This window comes from Melospiza melodia, chromosome 2, assembly GCF_035770615.1.
Source record: "Melospiza melodia melodia isolate bMelMel2 chromosome 2, bMelMel2.pri, whole genome shotgun sequence".
Taxonomy (NCBI): Eukaryota; Metazoa; Chordata; class Aves; order Passeriformes; family Passerellidae; genus Melospiza; species Melospiza melodia.
The window spans coordinates 137,443,070-137,455,793 of NC_086195.1; the positions used below are offsets into that span (position 1 = coordinate 137,443,070).

General features: G+C 47.3%; 1 protein-coding gene across 3 annotated transcripts in view; it reads left to right on the plus strand.

Annotated features, from left to right (window-relative positions):
- Nucleotides 1-4,481: 4,481 nt before the first annotated feature.
- Nucleotides 4,482-12,724, plus strand: part of CADM2 (cell adhesion molecule 2) — a 572,300-nt gene continuing 564,057 nt past the window's right edge. For 2 of the 3 annotated variants that reach the window (XM_063150069.1, XM_063150071.1), the window contains exon 1: nt 4,482-5,013. In XM_063150069.1, coding sequence (XP_063006139.1) covers nt 4,953-5,013 — 61 coding nt within the window. In that variant the 5' untranslated portion in view covers nt 4,482-4,952. The remainder of the gene's footprint in view (nt 5,014-12,724) is intronic. The other variant, XM_063150070.1, reaches the window with a different exon arrangement.

Sequence of the window (12,724 nt, forward strand, 5' to 3'; positions counted from 1 at the left end):
TCTGTGAAATATCTCACATTTATAATTGCTTTATAAATGGGACTTCATCCCACACATATTTTATATGTAGTATTCACAGCATGCAATTCCTTTTACTTGCTTCATCTTACTAACTAACACAGAACAAAATTTCACTGAATTCATAATTTTGCTCTGGAACTGATACATTCTGTATATTTACACACCAATATGTTTTATGGAAATGAACACATTTCTTCTCTGGAGCATATTTTCAAACTTCAATTGCTCTTTACTGAAGCCAATTTTTTTTTTTTTTTTTCAAACAAAAAAAAATGTGCAATGCGTTTCATGTCTATATATTTTTATTCACGCCAATATATTTTCACAGTTGGATAGATTTAACTAAATTAGTAGTTACAGTATTTGTTCAAACCATTGCATTTTTGCTGGCATCTGGTAAGTAAATGTTATCTGGGCTTTTTTTTTTATTTTAGTAATCAGCTTCCACCAAACCCAAACCATGAAAAACAACAGCGACTTACCTCAGCCACTCAAAATTTCTCACCCCAAAGAGCAACAAAAACAAACAAAACCTCAACTCTGCTGCTGTAGCTGCTGAAACACAAGGTAAAAGGCAGTGCAAAAGGGAAATGCACAGATTGCAGGGATGAACTCTGGGGCTCTGATTTCCACATGGGCCAGGAATGGTGCACTGGGCAGGGAAATGCACTTCCTGTGATCCCTCCTGGATCTAGGGATGCTCCACATGAGGGAAGCTCATGGTGGGGCACAAAGAAGCATTAAGCACTCGTTAAGGACAAATGCAAGAGGCTGCTATACAGCCAGAGATTTCTTCAAGGCTAGGGGGTTTTCTCACAAGATTTTTTCCTACTGAAACATGTAAATAAATGTTACTTTCCAAACTGCTGTTCCAAATGGGATCATGAGTGGCTAGCAGTTTTGTAGCTCAGGATAGAATCTAACTCCTGTCACCAGCTGCTTGCCTTCTCCTTATTTCCTGTGGGGCTTCTTTAGTTGGTTTTGCTACTCTGCAACCATATTGTGACTACTTCTTTGCAACCCTCTAGATTAAATTTACTTTAAAATATGTATTATAGGACATAGCATAGAACAATTGTTTCTAGAGCTGTTTCTCAGCTTGTAACTCTGGAAGTTTCTCTCTCCATAAATTCTCTATGCGTCTTCCGCCATTTGATGAATTCAACAAAACCATCCTATTTTGCATAATATATGTTTTCCTTGGGTTTCCCCTCCCTAAAGACTGATGCTATCAAGGAGCATCATTAAAAAATATTATTATCCCTTCAGATTTTGTTTGTCCTTCAGGGCAAACTCTAGAGGTACTGTAGAAGGGTTGGAGTTCAGCTGTTGTTTTGGGGTGATTTTATGATAAGTTGGGGAACTTGCTACTTACCAATTAGTAAGAGGAAATACCTGAGGAATCCTTCTGAATCACATTTGGGGATTAAACTATTTTGCTTTGTTTAGCATCAGGAATATTTGTACATGTCAGCTTGGTGAATAACAGGATAATGCAGAAGAACATTTTTCTGTTTGTGATAGAATGTCTGCCTTCTGCATCTGATTTTCAGTGTTATTTCTTACTGGTATTTTAGGGTATTACTCTTTACTCTGTTCTCAAGTGTGTTTCCTCAAGAATCTCTCTTGCCCTTTGGTCTGGAAGCATTGGAGCTTCTGGCCATGCTGCCCCACAGACCAATTGCAAAGCTTGTTTAGATAACAGCTGCCACTGGATGTCACAAGATGTGCTTCTATGCCTACACAAACCATCAAATTAACACTTCTGAGTTAATCAGGAGAAGCATGGCATCATATCTGGCAGCTGGAATGATTTTAATCACACATTTTTTCAGATGTATAATTAGTAAAAAAAACCCAGGGACTTTTGTTGGGATTTTTTTTTCTCTATCAACATGTTGTTAACTCATTTCAAACCCACTTGAGCCAGAAAAGAATGGCAATTTTTGGTTATGCTCCTGACATGGGGGTGACATGATGTCCCTGGCAGTGAATCCTGGGAAGAAAAGCTCAGCTGGTGTTTCTAAACACTCAGATCAGCTTTCCCAAGTGTACTGATATGGCAAAGACTTGAAAACCCCACCATGTGCAGACAGGCACCTCATTCCTAACCTGCCAGGGGACCCTTTCCTACAGCTTTTAATCACTAAGCTAAGAAGACCCTTGCATCTTTCCTATAATGTTTCCTGGAACAACAATACAACCAAAAGTAAGTCTTGTCAAAAGTACAGAGCTATCAACTGTCATAATTAATGCAAAAGCACTTTAGGATGGATTACAGTCCTGCCTTAGAGAAGGATTTGTGGGAATTGTTTTTTTAATTTCCTCCACCACCAACCAAAAAAAACCAAAACCCACACCAACATTTGCTGACATTTATAGGGCTGCCTTAAAAATGATGACTTGATCCTTTCTGTAAGTCTTCTAAAATATTTTGATAATCATTCCCCATTCTTTACTGCTGCACCTGCACTGAACCCTAAGAGAACAGTTGTAAAACCTTTGCCTGTTGTGTCCTGTTTCACTAAGAATAAAAAATAAAGAAAAAAGAAAAAATAAAAAAGAAAAAAAAAAGTAAAGCAAATATATACTCATGCTTTAGAGGAAGACTACAAATGCTTCCCTGTCCTAGGAGACATTCCAGTGCTCTATAGTGTTAACATAACCCTCCAAAGGCATGGGGATGGATGTGATGGTCCTTTGCTAACAAACCATACGAATGCTAGCACTTTAAAAGGTGATTCTTTAATTTGATTCTGTATTTTATGTGAGCATCTTTTTGGAGATTGGGGGAACTCGGTATAAATCCTGATGCAGTCTCAACTGCTGCCAGGCATAATCATCACTTGCTAATGAACCAAGTGGAGGATATGACTGCAGAATGCATAACTTTCCTGTGCAAGCTCTTCAAGGTGAAGCTGACAACTGATTGCACTTCCTTGACGATCTGAGACCGTGCCCCCTTCAGAGAAATGAGCTTTTAAACAGCTTCCCTCTCCTGTAGGGAAGACTATTTCACCACTTATCTCCACAAAGTGCTGTCAAAGCCTGGGACATCAAGGTGAGAATTCGGAGAGTTAATGTGGGAAACATTCTGCATGGTGTTGGAGAGAAAACCTCAACAGGAAAAGGATGGAACCAGACCTGGAGAAATGCCTGATCATTATCTGGGTGCAGGGGAATCCTGCTTTCTATGGGATAAGGCAACACAATTCCTCCACGGGGTATTTACAGACAGATCCAGCATATTCAAACCCAGATATTCTGATTTCACTTGTGCAAAATGCTGTGCTAAACACCAGCTGCACAAAGGCGAGGCGGCTGCCTGCTTTCTTGCATTTCTCATGGCGTTCAGCGGAACATTAGCAATTCCAGACCACCAGCTGAATGCCACCAACCCTCAGGAGAAACCCTCCACAGAAAAAAACTTTCTCCACGCCACGCAGAGCCCGCCCAAAGTCCAGGGAGCTTTATCGCCAATGCTCGGGGTTGGATCTCATCGCCGCCGCGGTCAGGGCACCTGCACGGGATTCGTCGCCACGAGCCGGCGCTTCTTCCATCCGCTGCTTTCGGGGAGGAGGAACCGAGGGAGGCGAAGGGGCTTTAGGCACGGGCCGGCCGAAGCGGCCGCGTCCCTCACAGAGCCCAGCCGGGCCCGCGTCCCTTACTGAGCCCGGCCCGGGGCCGCGTCCCTTACTGAGCCCGGCCCGGGGCCGCGTCCCCCACAGAGCCCCGGCCGGGCTCGCGTCCCTTACTGAGCCCGGGCCGGGCCCGCGTCCCTTACTGAGCCCGGCCCGGGCCCGCGTCCCTTACTGAGCCCGGCTCGGGCCCGCGTCCCTTACTGAGCCCGGCTCGGGCCCGCGTCCCTTACTGAGCCCGGCCCGGGCCCGCGTCCCCCACAGAGCCCCGGCCGGGCCCGCGTCCCTCACAGAGCTCGGCCGGGCCCGCGTCCCTCACAGAGCTCGGCCGGGCCCGCGTCCCTCACAGAGCTCGGCCGGGCCCGCGTCCCCCACAGAGCCCCGGCCGGGCCCGCGTCCCGCCCGGCGCGGCCGCCGCTTCAGCACCGGCCCTGGACAGCGCCCGCTCCCGCTCCGCCCCCGCAGCTCTTGCCGCCCATTGGCTGCGGCTCCGCCGCGCGGCCGCCGCTCCCCGCGATTGGTCCGGGCGGGCTGTCACTCAGCGGCGCGCGAGGCGGGCCCGGCGGCGGGGCCCGCCCCTTTGCTTTGTAACGCGGCTTCTCATTGGCTGCCGGGCCTGCCCCGGGCTGCTGCCATTGGGCAGCGCCGCGCGCCAGTCACGAGCCCGCCCGAGGGGCCGGGCCCGGCCTGAGGGGAGGGGCCCGGCCGGCGGAGGCGGAGCCGAAGGCAGCGCGGAGGCGTGGCCGCGGCGCAGGGAGGGCCGGGGTGTGGCGGGGGGCGGGCCCGGGGGCGGGCCCGAGCGCAGAAAGGGGCGGGGCGAGCGGAGGTTGCCCTTGTGTCTCGCGCCGGGAAGCGGCTGGAGCGGAGCGGAGCCCCTGCGCATCCCCCCCGCCTCCGCCGGCCCCGGCGGCACGGCACGGCACGGGACAGCTCGCCACAGGCCAGCCGAGAGCAGCACGGACGGACGGACACGCCGGCAGGGGCAAGGGGAGCCGGCGGGGGCACCCGGCACCGCTCCGCGGTGGGAACCTGAACCTGCCCAGCAGCGCCGGAGCCAGCGGAGAGAGCCGCTCTTTCCTCCTCCTCCTCCTCCTCCCTCCCCAATCCACCCCCGCGACCCTGGTCCTCCTCCTCCTCCTCCTCACCCCACTGGATACAGCGAGGGAGACACTGCGGCGGAGGCGGCGGCGGCGGCGGCTCCTGCGGGGGGAAGGAAGCGCCCGGAGAGCGGAGCGGCGGGAGGCTGCGGATCTGCGTGCCTGGCGCCCACCCAGCCCGAGGGGAGCCCCCAGGATGCGGCTGAAGCCCGGCGCGCTCCTGCGCTTCTACAGCCTCTGCGGGATCCTCGTACAAGGTACCGCCTCCTCCCCACCCCTGCCCCACGCGTGGGGAGGGAGGGACGCCGAGGGGGCACCGCTGCGGCCCGGGGCACCCCAGATTTCCCCCCTTCCCCACTCCTGACCCGCTCCCTCCCTCGCCCCCCTGGCCGTGCGCCCCCAGCCTCCCGCTCGGGTAGCGCTATCCAGCGCTGAAGCGCCGCACGGCTGTTAACCCTTCCTGCCCTTCTTCCCTCGCCAGCCTCTTCCCGCCCTCCTTCGCCCTCCGCGCTTCTTCCCCCACCTATCCCGACCCCCGCAGCCGCCCCCCCGATGGCCGTCTCCTCCTCGCCGCGAACGTGCCCCCCGAAAGTGCGAGTGCGGCCGCAGCGGCGGCGTGTGCGCTGCCACGGCATCCCGGGGAAACGTGCGGGCTCCAGCCGTGCCCCCCCGGCGGGGGGCGGCGGGATGGGGGGGTGCCCGCGCCTCGCTGCGCCGCCGCCGCCGCCGGGAGTGCGTGTCTGTGTGCGAGGCATCGAATGTGCGCGCAGGGTAATCGGATGAGCGCGGATCCCTTCGCCATCCTGCTCCTAGGCGGCTCATCCTGCAGCTAGTTTGCGGGCTGGATGTGTCCCCCTCTCCCTGGATGTATCCCCCTCTCCGTGCCGCCCGCCCGCCGCCGCTCCCCCTCGTTCCCGTTATCCGGCCGAGCGCGATGGAGCGGCCGCCGCGCAGGGGAGCCCCGCGACGCGCTGCGAGGTGACCGCCCGCCTGCCGGGGAGCCTCCCCAGCATCCCCAGCCCTCTCCCGCTCCGGAGGGAGCCGAGCCGGCCGCCGAGCCGCGCTGCCACCGGGAGTTTCCCCTTCGCTCCCGGGATGGCGAGCGGGGAGCGGCCCCGGGCCCGGAGGGTACGGAGCCACCGGGGGAGCCACCCCGGTGCAACTCGCCGGCGGACCCCGCTCCTCCCGGGCATCTCCCAACCCTTCCCTCGGTGTTTCGGTGTGGCAAGGAGAAGCGGAGAGCCGATTAAACTAAGTGGCCTTGTAGGGTTTTTTTTCCCCCCCCTTTCTATTCTTTTTTATTTCTCCCCCCGCTCTCCTCCGTCATGCCGTTTCACGTCAAGTTCAATATATTTCGCGTTTCACATGGCTGCGTCATGTGTCGGGCGAGCTCTCCGGAGGGAGCCGCGGCTGGCAGCCCGGAGCGGGGGCACAGGAACCACCCGTGTTCCCGAATCTGGGAGCCTCCCCCGCTGCCATCCATCCCCATGGTCCCGACCCCCCGAGTGCCCCCGTTCCACCTCGCGGGGAAGTTCCCGGCCGAGGAGCAATGGGAGGGGAAGGGAGGGCGCTGGGCAGCCGCGGAGGACGCGTCCGTCGGGCGGATTATTTGCATTCTTTGCCGGTGTTGATGGGTTGCCCGGTACGTCACGGCACAAGGAGCCGCTGTGTTGGTGCTATACAGGATTATTTATGGGGGCATGTGCGGCGCGCTGCACCTGGGGGCTGGCTCCTCTGTGCCTCTCACATCTCCCTTTGAATTGTCAATTCATTGCCCTGCAACGGGGCTGGGGGGTGGGAAGGCTCTGGACTGACTTTGTGTCACCAATAAAATCGGGGCTGCTGCTGGAGGAGGAGGATTTGATCTTTGCTGAGATGCAATCAGCCGCATTCAGCGCGGCGCGGCTTTAAGAGTAAACCAGTGATTAAAAACAGTGATGTCTTTCACTGCAGTTTAGAGAGCGTGCCAGGCAGGATGGAACTCTGTGAACTGCATCAGGTAAAAAACGTGTTGCAAAGAAATAGGGTGTAGTGCAAAAAATCTGACTGTGACTGTGTGAAAATAACCAGATTGGGCCTGTCCTTGCAGACGGGAGAAAGTGATGCCTAACACAGTACCCAGCTTGCCCTCTGAGTGTGTAAAACATCTCTTCGGTTTCTCACAAAATTATTTTTTCAGCTCCTGATTAAAACTTCAGTCAGAAATACTTAGGCTCTCTGTGTACCACACTTGAGCAGAGTGTTCTTTCAAGGGGATATAAAGAACCTGTAACACTCAGGCAGAAGTGAGAGGAAGTAATTTCTCCAAGCCTTGTTTCCTGAGGTAAAGGAGAATGGAGGAGATGAATAAATACATTCCATGAGACTGTCCTCAGTGGCAGCTGTATGCAACAGAATATCAAATTCCTTCAGTCCACCTTAAAGTGCAACTTCGTAAATGTTGTTTGTTAGTTTCTGCCATTTATTTTGACAGAAGTAGCAGACACAGTTACCATTAGACACATTTCTTGTTGATAGCTTAATAGCTGCATTTAAAAGTAGCTTTTCCTTTGGCTTGATTTACTTCCCCAGACTGTCTAGTCAAGTGGCTCAATGGATTTATTAGATTCCTCAAATTTTCTGTTTGTGGGACATGCAGGTTTTTCTGTCAGCTCTGATGGGAATAACATCTTTGTCCTGAGGATCTGAAACACTTCTGAACTGTAATTATTGGTTTCTGGTGGTGGAACTGAAGCTAATTAAAGACAAGATGACAAAGAGTCAAGCTGACGTGTGTCCTGTATGGAAGTTTCCCTTTCTGGCAAGATCTGTGGAGTGACTTGCCCAAGGAATCTGTCCTGAGTATTGATGAAGCATCAGCTGAGGGAAGAGGACATAGAATAATGGTTCTCAGCTTGTGCATGGAATCGCATTAGCAGCAAGCAGTCCCTTCAGAGAGGAGGCAGACAAGAAGTGCAAGAGTGCAGTGTCAGCTGCTTGCTGTGCCAGGGGAGCCAGGAGGTGGGAGAGGGAGTCAGAACATGTGGAGGAGCAGGGAAGTGGTTTGTCAGCTGAGTTTGGGGATGGTATTTGCCTGCTCTGCCCTCTCCAGCATTTGCTGTGTAAGAGTGGGGATCTCTGGCTGCTGCTATTCTTAACTTGAGCGCTGTAACGAGCATGGAGTGGTTAAATCATGTCCCAGGAGACATCATTTATGTTTACAGAAAACCTTGCCTTTTTTTTTTTTTTTTTTTCCTTTCTGTTCTGATTGTCTTTTGACTTTGTGAATGTAGTTAAACAAAATATAACAGTTGTAGGGGAGGCACGTTTTTAGAATAACTCAAGTGCTTCATCTGAGCTGCTTTTATGCAACCTGACGGGTAAGCTCGTTATTGTCGAGAGTGGCCACGTGAGAAACTGCTCCAATAAAAACAGTTCTGCTGGATTCATAGGATACAGATACAGGTTAGGATTATCCTGGAATTGTAGCTGCTGTAGCCCCCTGCTGTGTGATAATGCAAATGGCATCTAATGCCTTCATGTGCTCGGCTCTGGGCAGTGCCATGTGTGGGAGCACACGATCCACGTCCAAGGTTTTGCCAACACTGGGAAAATCTTCTCAGTGTGGTTGCTTCAGACTCTTCGAAGGCTTGCAACTATCTACTAATGAAAACAACATAGGGACTCTTTAATTTGTCAGAAACTGTGGCCACTGATGCAACAAATCAGCCAAGACAGGTAATTGCTGGCGGGTGAGACTCTTTTTCATTAGCCCGGATCTGTTAGAAGCAGAATAAAAAACCTGCAAACAAACCTGGACAAACATGGATATGACTGCTTATGAGATCATCTGGGCTGATTTAAGATCAAGTTGTTACACATTACTCAATATCTTGTGTGTTTAGAGTTTGTTTTGAATTTTCAGTTGGATTTCTGTTGGCAAAGCCTTGGCAACCCAAGGCTGCCTGCACAGGGCTTGTCTTGACAGCTAAGCGTTCATATGCTAATACAGTGTACGGCAAGTCAAATGCATGGAGTTTTAATTCTGTTGGTGCTGTGAGGGCATACAAAATTGCATAATAAATACAGTAGTTTTAGTGCAGTCTCTGTGTGGAATATTTTAGACAAGAGTTGAAAGATAAAATTTTTCACTCTACTTGATGGTGTCTGTCTTTATATGACTTCCATCAATCTAACCAGGGCTTGGTAGGCTTATTAGCTGCTTAGTTCTCAGGTTGGTTCATCTTTTATGAATTATTTTGCTTGATTTCTTCGTGGCTTTTTATTGTTAGTAATTTTATAGCAGTTCAGGTTTAAAACATGAAGTAACTAAACAATCCATATTCCCATTGACGATGGCCCACGACTTCCCTGTGGAGTACATGAATAGGGATTACTCACTCAAATATTTATCACTCTTGCACTCTAAGTGTTTATCAAGTTTCTACCATGAAATGAGCAGTAAACAGTTTTGAAGTTTGTCACCAAAGATGTAACTCTATGGAAGTGCTCATTAACAGAAGCACCTCTGTTGAAGCAAACACATTTTTCTCCTCTACTTTCCTGTTAGTTTTTTCTTTTAAAAAAAAAAATCATATTTCAGAAATGTAGAACAGTCAATCTGCCTCTGCTTTTAAATTTACTTGTCAGTTGCAATTCCATGATAATGTACTGCAAATGTCTAAGTTATAGTTTATTATTACAGAAGCCTTAGTTCTCATAATTAGCTCTCTCATCCCTCTGGCCTGATCCTGCTATTGACAAAATGTGTTGGATGAGATTACCCTTATTCTTGCCACCAAAGAATTATTCTCTTAATAGGAGTTATTCTTTTAATATTGCTATTTAAATTGAAGCTTGGATTTTGAGGTGGTTTTGGGGTTTTTTTCTCTCTTTTCTCTCCTGTACATTACAAATGTTGATTAAGTAACTGGTAATAGCAGTCATGTGTGGCATGGACGTGGACATCAGGTGCTTGCCAAAAAGAAGAGCAGTATAACCATCCAGAATGTGGTTGACTGAACTGGAACAGTGACTCCCTCTCCATCTAACACTTAAAAATGTAGAAATAGGAGATGTGGTCCTTGTCCTCTTAATGCCTTCTCCAAGAGAAAGAAGGATTACTTCAATTTTGTTTTAATTGAGTTGAACAGCAGGCAGAAACTCCCAAAAGTTAGGGCCTCTCAAAACAATACAGGGTCTTGTGTACAGAGATTGCCACTGACATGCTTTTTAAAATACAGATCCCAAAACAAATGCAGAATGGTAAAACTATTAGACACAGTTTAGTGTGTGCATCCTCTGGGATTGCATTGATATTAAGTATGATCTTAATGAGCATATCCCTTCTTCCCAAGGAGTTTTTGAGGTGTGTTTGAAAGGAAGAAAGGCAAATATCACGTTCCAGTGGCAAGGAATAAATTGTAAAATCATGATTTCTCTCAGGAATTTGCCCTTGAGCAATTATCCATCTACATAATGGAAACATTTTGGGAAGAACTGAGTATTTTCAAAAATGATTGTGGATGTCTTTGCAAGCGTCCTTAATATTGTGGCTTTTTTTGTGGTTTTTTTTTTGTTTTGTTTTCTTCTCAACCTATTTCAGGATCTTTTCCCTTCATTTTATAAATGAAAATTAAAGACCAAGCCCAAATGTTTGCAGTTTCTGTTATGTTAATGCATACTAAGCTCAGGATGGGTGCTTTAAATATCAATGCATAAGCCACTATCATTATAGCATTCTAAGGGGGTTGAAAGGAGGAGAGAACATTTATTTCAGGGACAGAACACTGGGGGCTCTGTAGCTGTTCTTCTGGTGCTCTCCTTTAATGCTTTCCAGCATGTGGAACTCAGAACAGCTACAGAGGGGTTAGTGAACAATGTAGGTGGTTTCTCTACCTATTTTCCCATCTCCTTTCCCCTTAATCTGTAATTGTGAGAAAAAAAATCTTACTTGCATCCTTTGCTGTCCTTTTATTTGCAAAACAGAGACGTTGGGACCTTTGTAAGTCTTATTTAGGACTGCTTTTGCTGTCTTGACAAGTTGAGGGTTTTTGAGGGAAGGACAATTTCCTCCCAACACTGAGTTGTGTTTACTGGTTTCTAGTTTAATCAAATGGCTTTTGGAGAGTGTGAGTGCTTTTGTAGCTTTTGCATTTAAAGTAGCAGCAAATCAGTTTTAATATAGTTTTACATTACTATAAATTCGTGCTTTCATCTTTTTTTTTTGTTTTTTAATACTCAATTTGGATTTATCTTTTTTTCCTTAAATAGCTGGTAGAGATTATTAACTGTGCATAGGCAGCTGCTCTTTAGTTTCAGTAAAATAATTATAGTGTATGTTCCTCAATTCAAACACCTAAAGTTCTTTCAGAGCTGAACATTTTGCTGCATAAATTTTCTTCATGTGGAGGTACCTTCCTGAACAACTCTACAGTTTTTCTTCTGTTTTTTGAATGGATTTGGCTAGGTTTAGGTTTTTTGTAAAGCAGTGTGTGCTTTACAAATCCAGTATGGAGGTTGTTTAAATAGCTTTGATATTCCCTCTATCATCACCTTTGTGTAAACAGTTTTTTGGGAAGGATAGTGCAGGAAAGATTGTTATTTATGTTAGAGGTAAAAATATCCTGGTGATGTTTTAAACCTCTTGTATGCCACAGTATTAATCAAACAATGGTTCTAATCATGGTTATTCAATTACTGAACCTTAGGTGAAGGAACCAGAGTCTGCTGCTACATGCAAAAAAATATCTGTGACCACTTTTGAAGATGCAGTTACACCTTTATCATCCATGTATGATGCACTGCATTATTGCTGCTTCTTCTGGCAGAAGCTGGATAGGCAGTGCAGCTGTACAGACCCATTGGAATCCTAAAACTCCCATTTTTTTTCCCCAAGTTCAGCACTGGAGATTCAAGAACTGCCACTGACTGACAGCTCTGAAGAGAGTAAGACCAAATTACTTCACGGCAGCAGCTGTAGTAGGCACGGGCAGTGTGGTATTTTCTGTCTGCTCAGATATTTATCCCAAACTGACCTACATCTGCTGGATTAACAGTGTAACTTGACCTGCTTTTACTCCTGCTATGCTGCGAGGCAGGGAGGCAGTTCTGGTTAGTCCCCAACCAGGGAAAAAGCTGTACTAGTTGAAGCAGAAGCAATCAAATTTATTTTAATTAAAAGATTGTAAAAAGCATGTTCTATCATCAAGTTCATTTCATATTTATCCTTTTTAAAGGTTTTTTTTTCCTTCCCTGAGTGTTAATATATTTTTATATGTGAACTTAAAATCTTGACATGCTGGTTGGTGCTTTATTGTGGTACACTCGAGAACAGTGAATAATTCTCCATTGATTTTCACAATTTATACAGAGAAAGTGAGACTTAATTTGATAAATGAAAACACTTATTTTCACTCTTGAATTTCTTTAACTGATTGAGATTTTTCATGTCTTCAAATACACAGAAACACTGAAGTGCAGCCATTTGCAAATTGGAGAATCAAGGCAGTGACTATAAATTTTACTTACTAAACTGATTGCTAATCAGACTAACAAAGTTTCCCAAATCTGTGACAGGTCATCAAATGGTATAATATGTTGAAATATTCTATTTATATGAATACTTTTGTTAGCAACTAAGAATAATAGTAGTGAGAATGAATCAAAGAACTTCTTGTCTTTGGAGGAAACCTTAAACTAACACGCCACTTCTTAAATGACATGTGAAGCATCTTTTTGGCATTGCAGGTTTCTCTTAACTTCACAGTTATTTAACTTTTCCATTGCAGGTTTATAATAGTGTTACTGATGTTTTCAATCTTGTATAGTGTAGCTTTGTAACACTATGAAAAATAGGTGAGATTTGGGTTGATATGGAGGAATATAGAAGTGCCATCTTGTTCAGTGGTGGTTGTGGTTAATGACAAATTACATGTGTGCAGTCAAAAGGAAATCCCTTCAATTTTAATTTAAAACCAATTGCAGCAA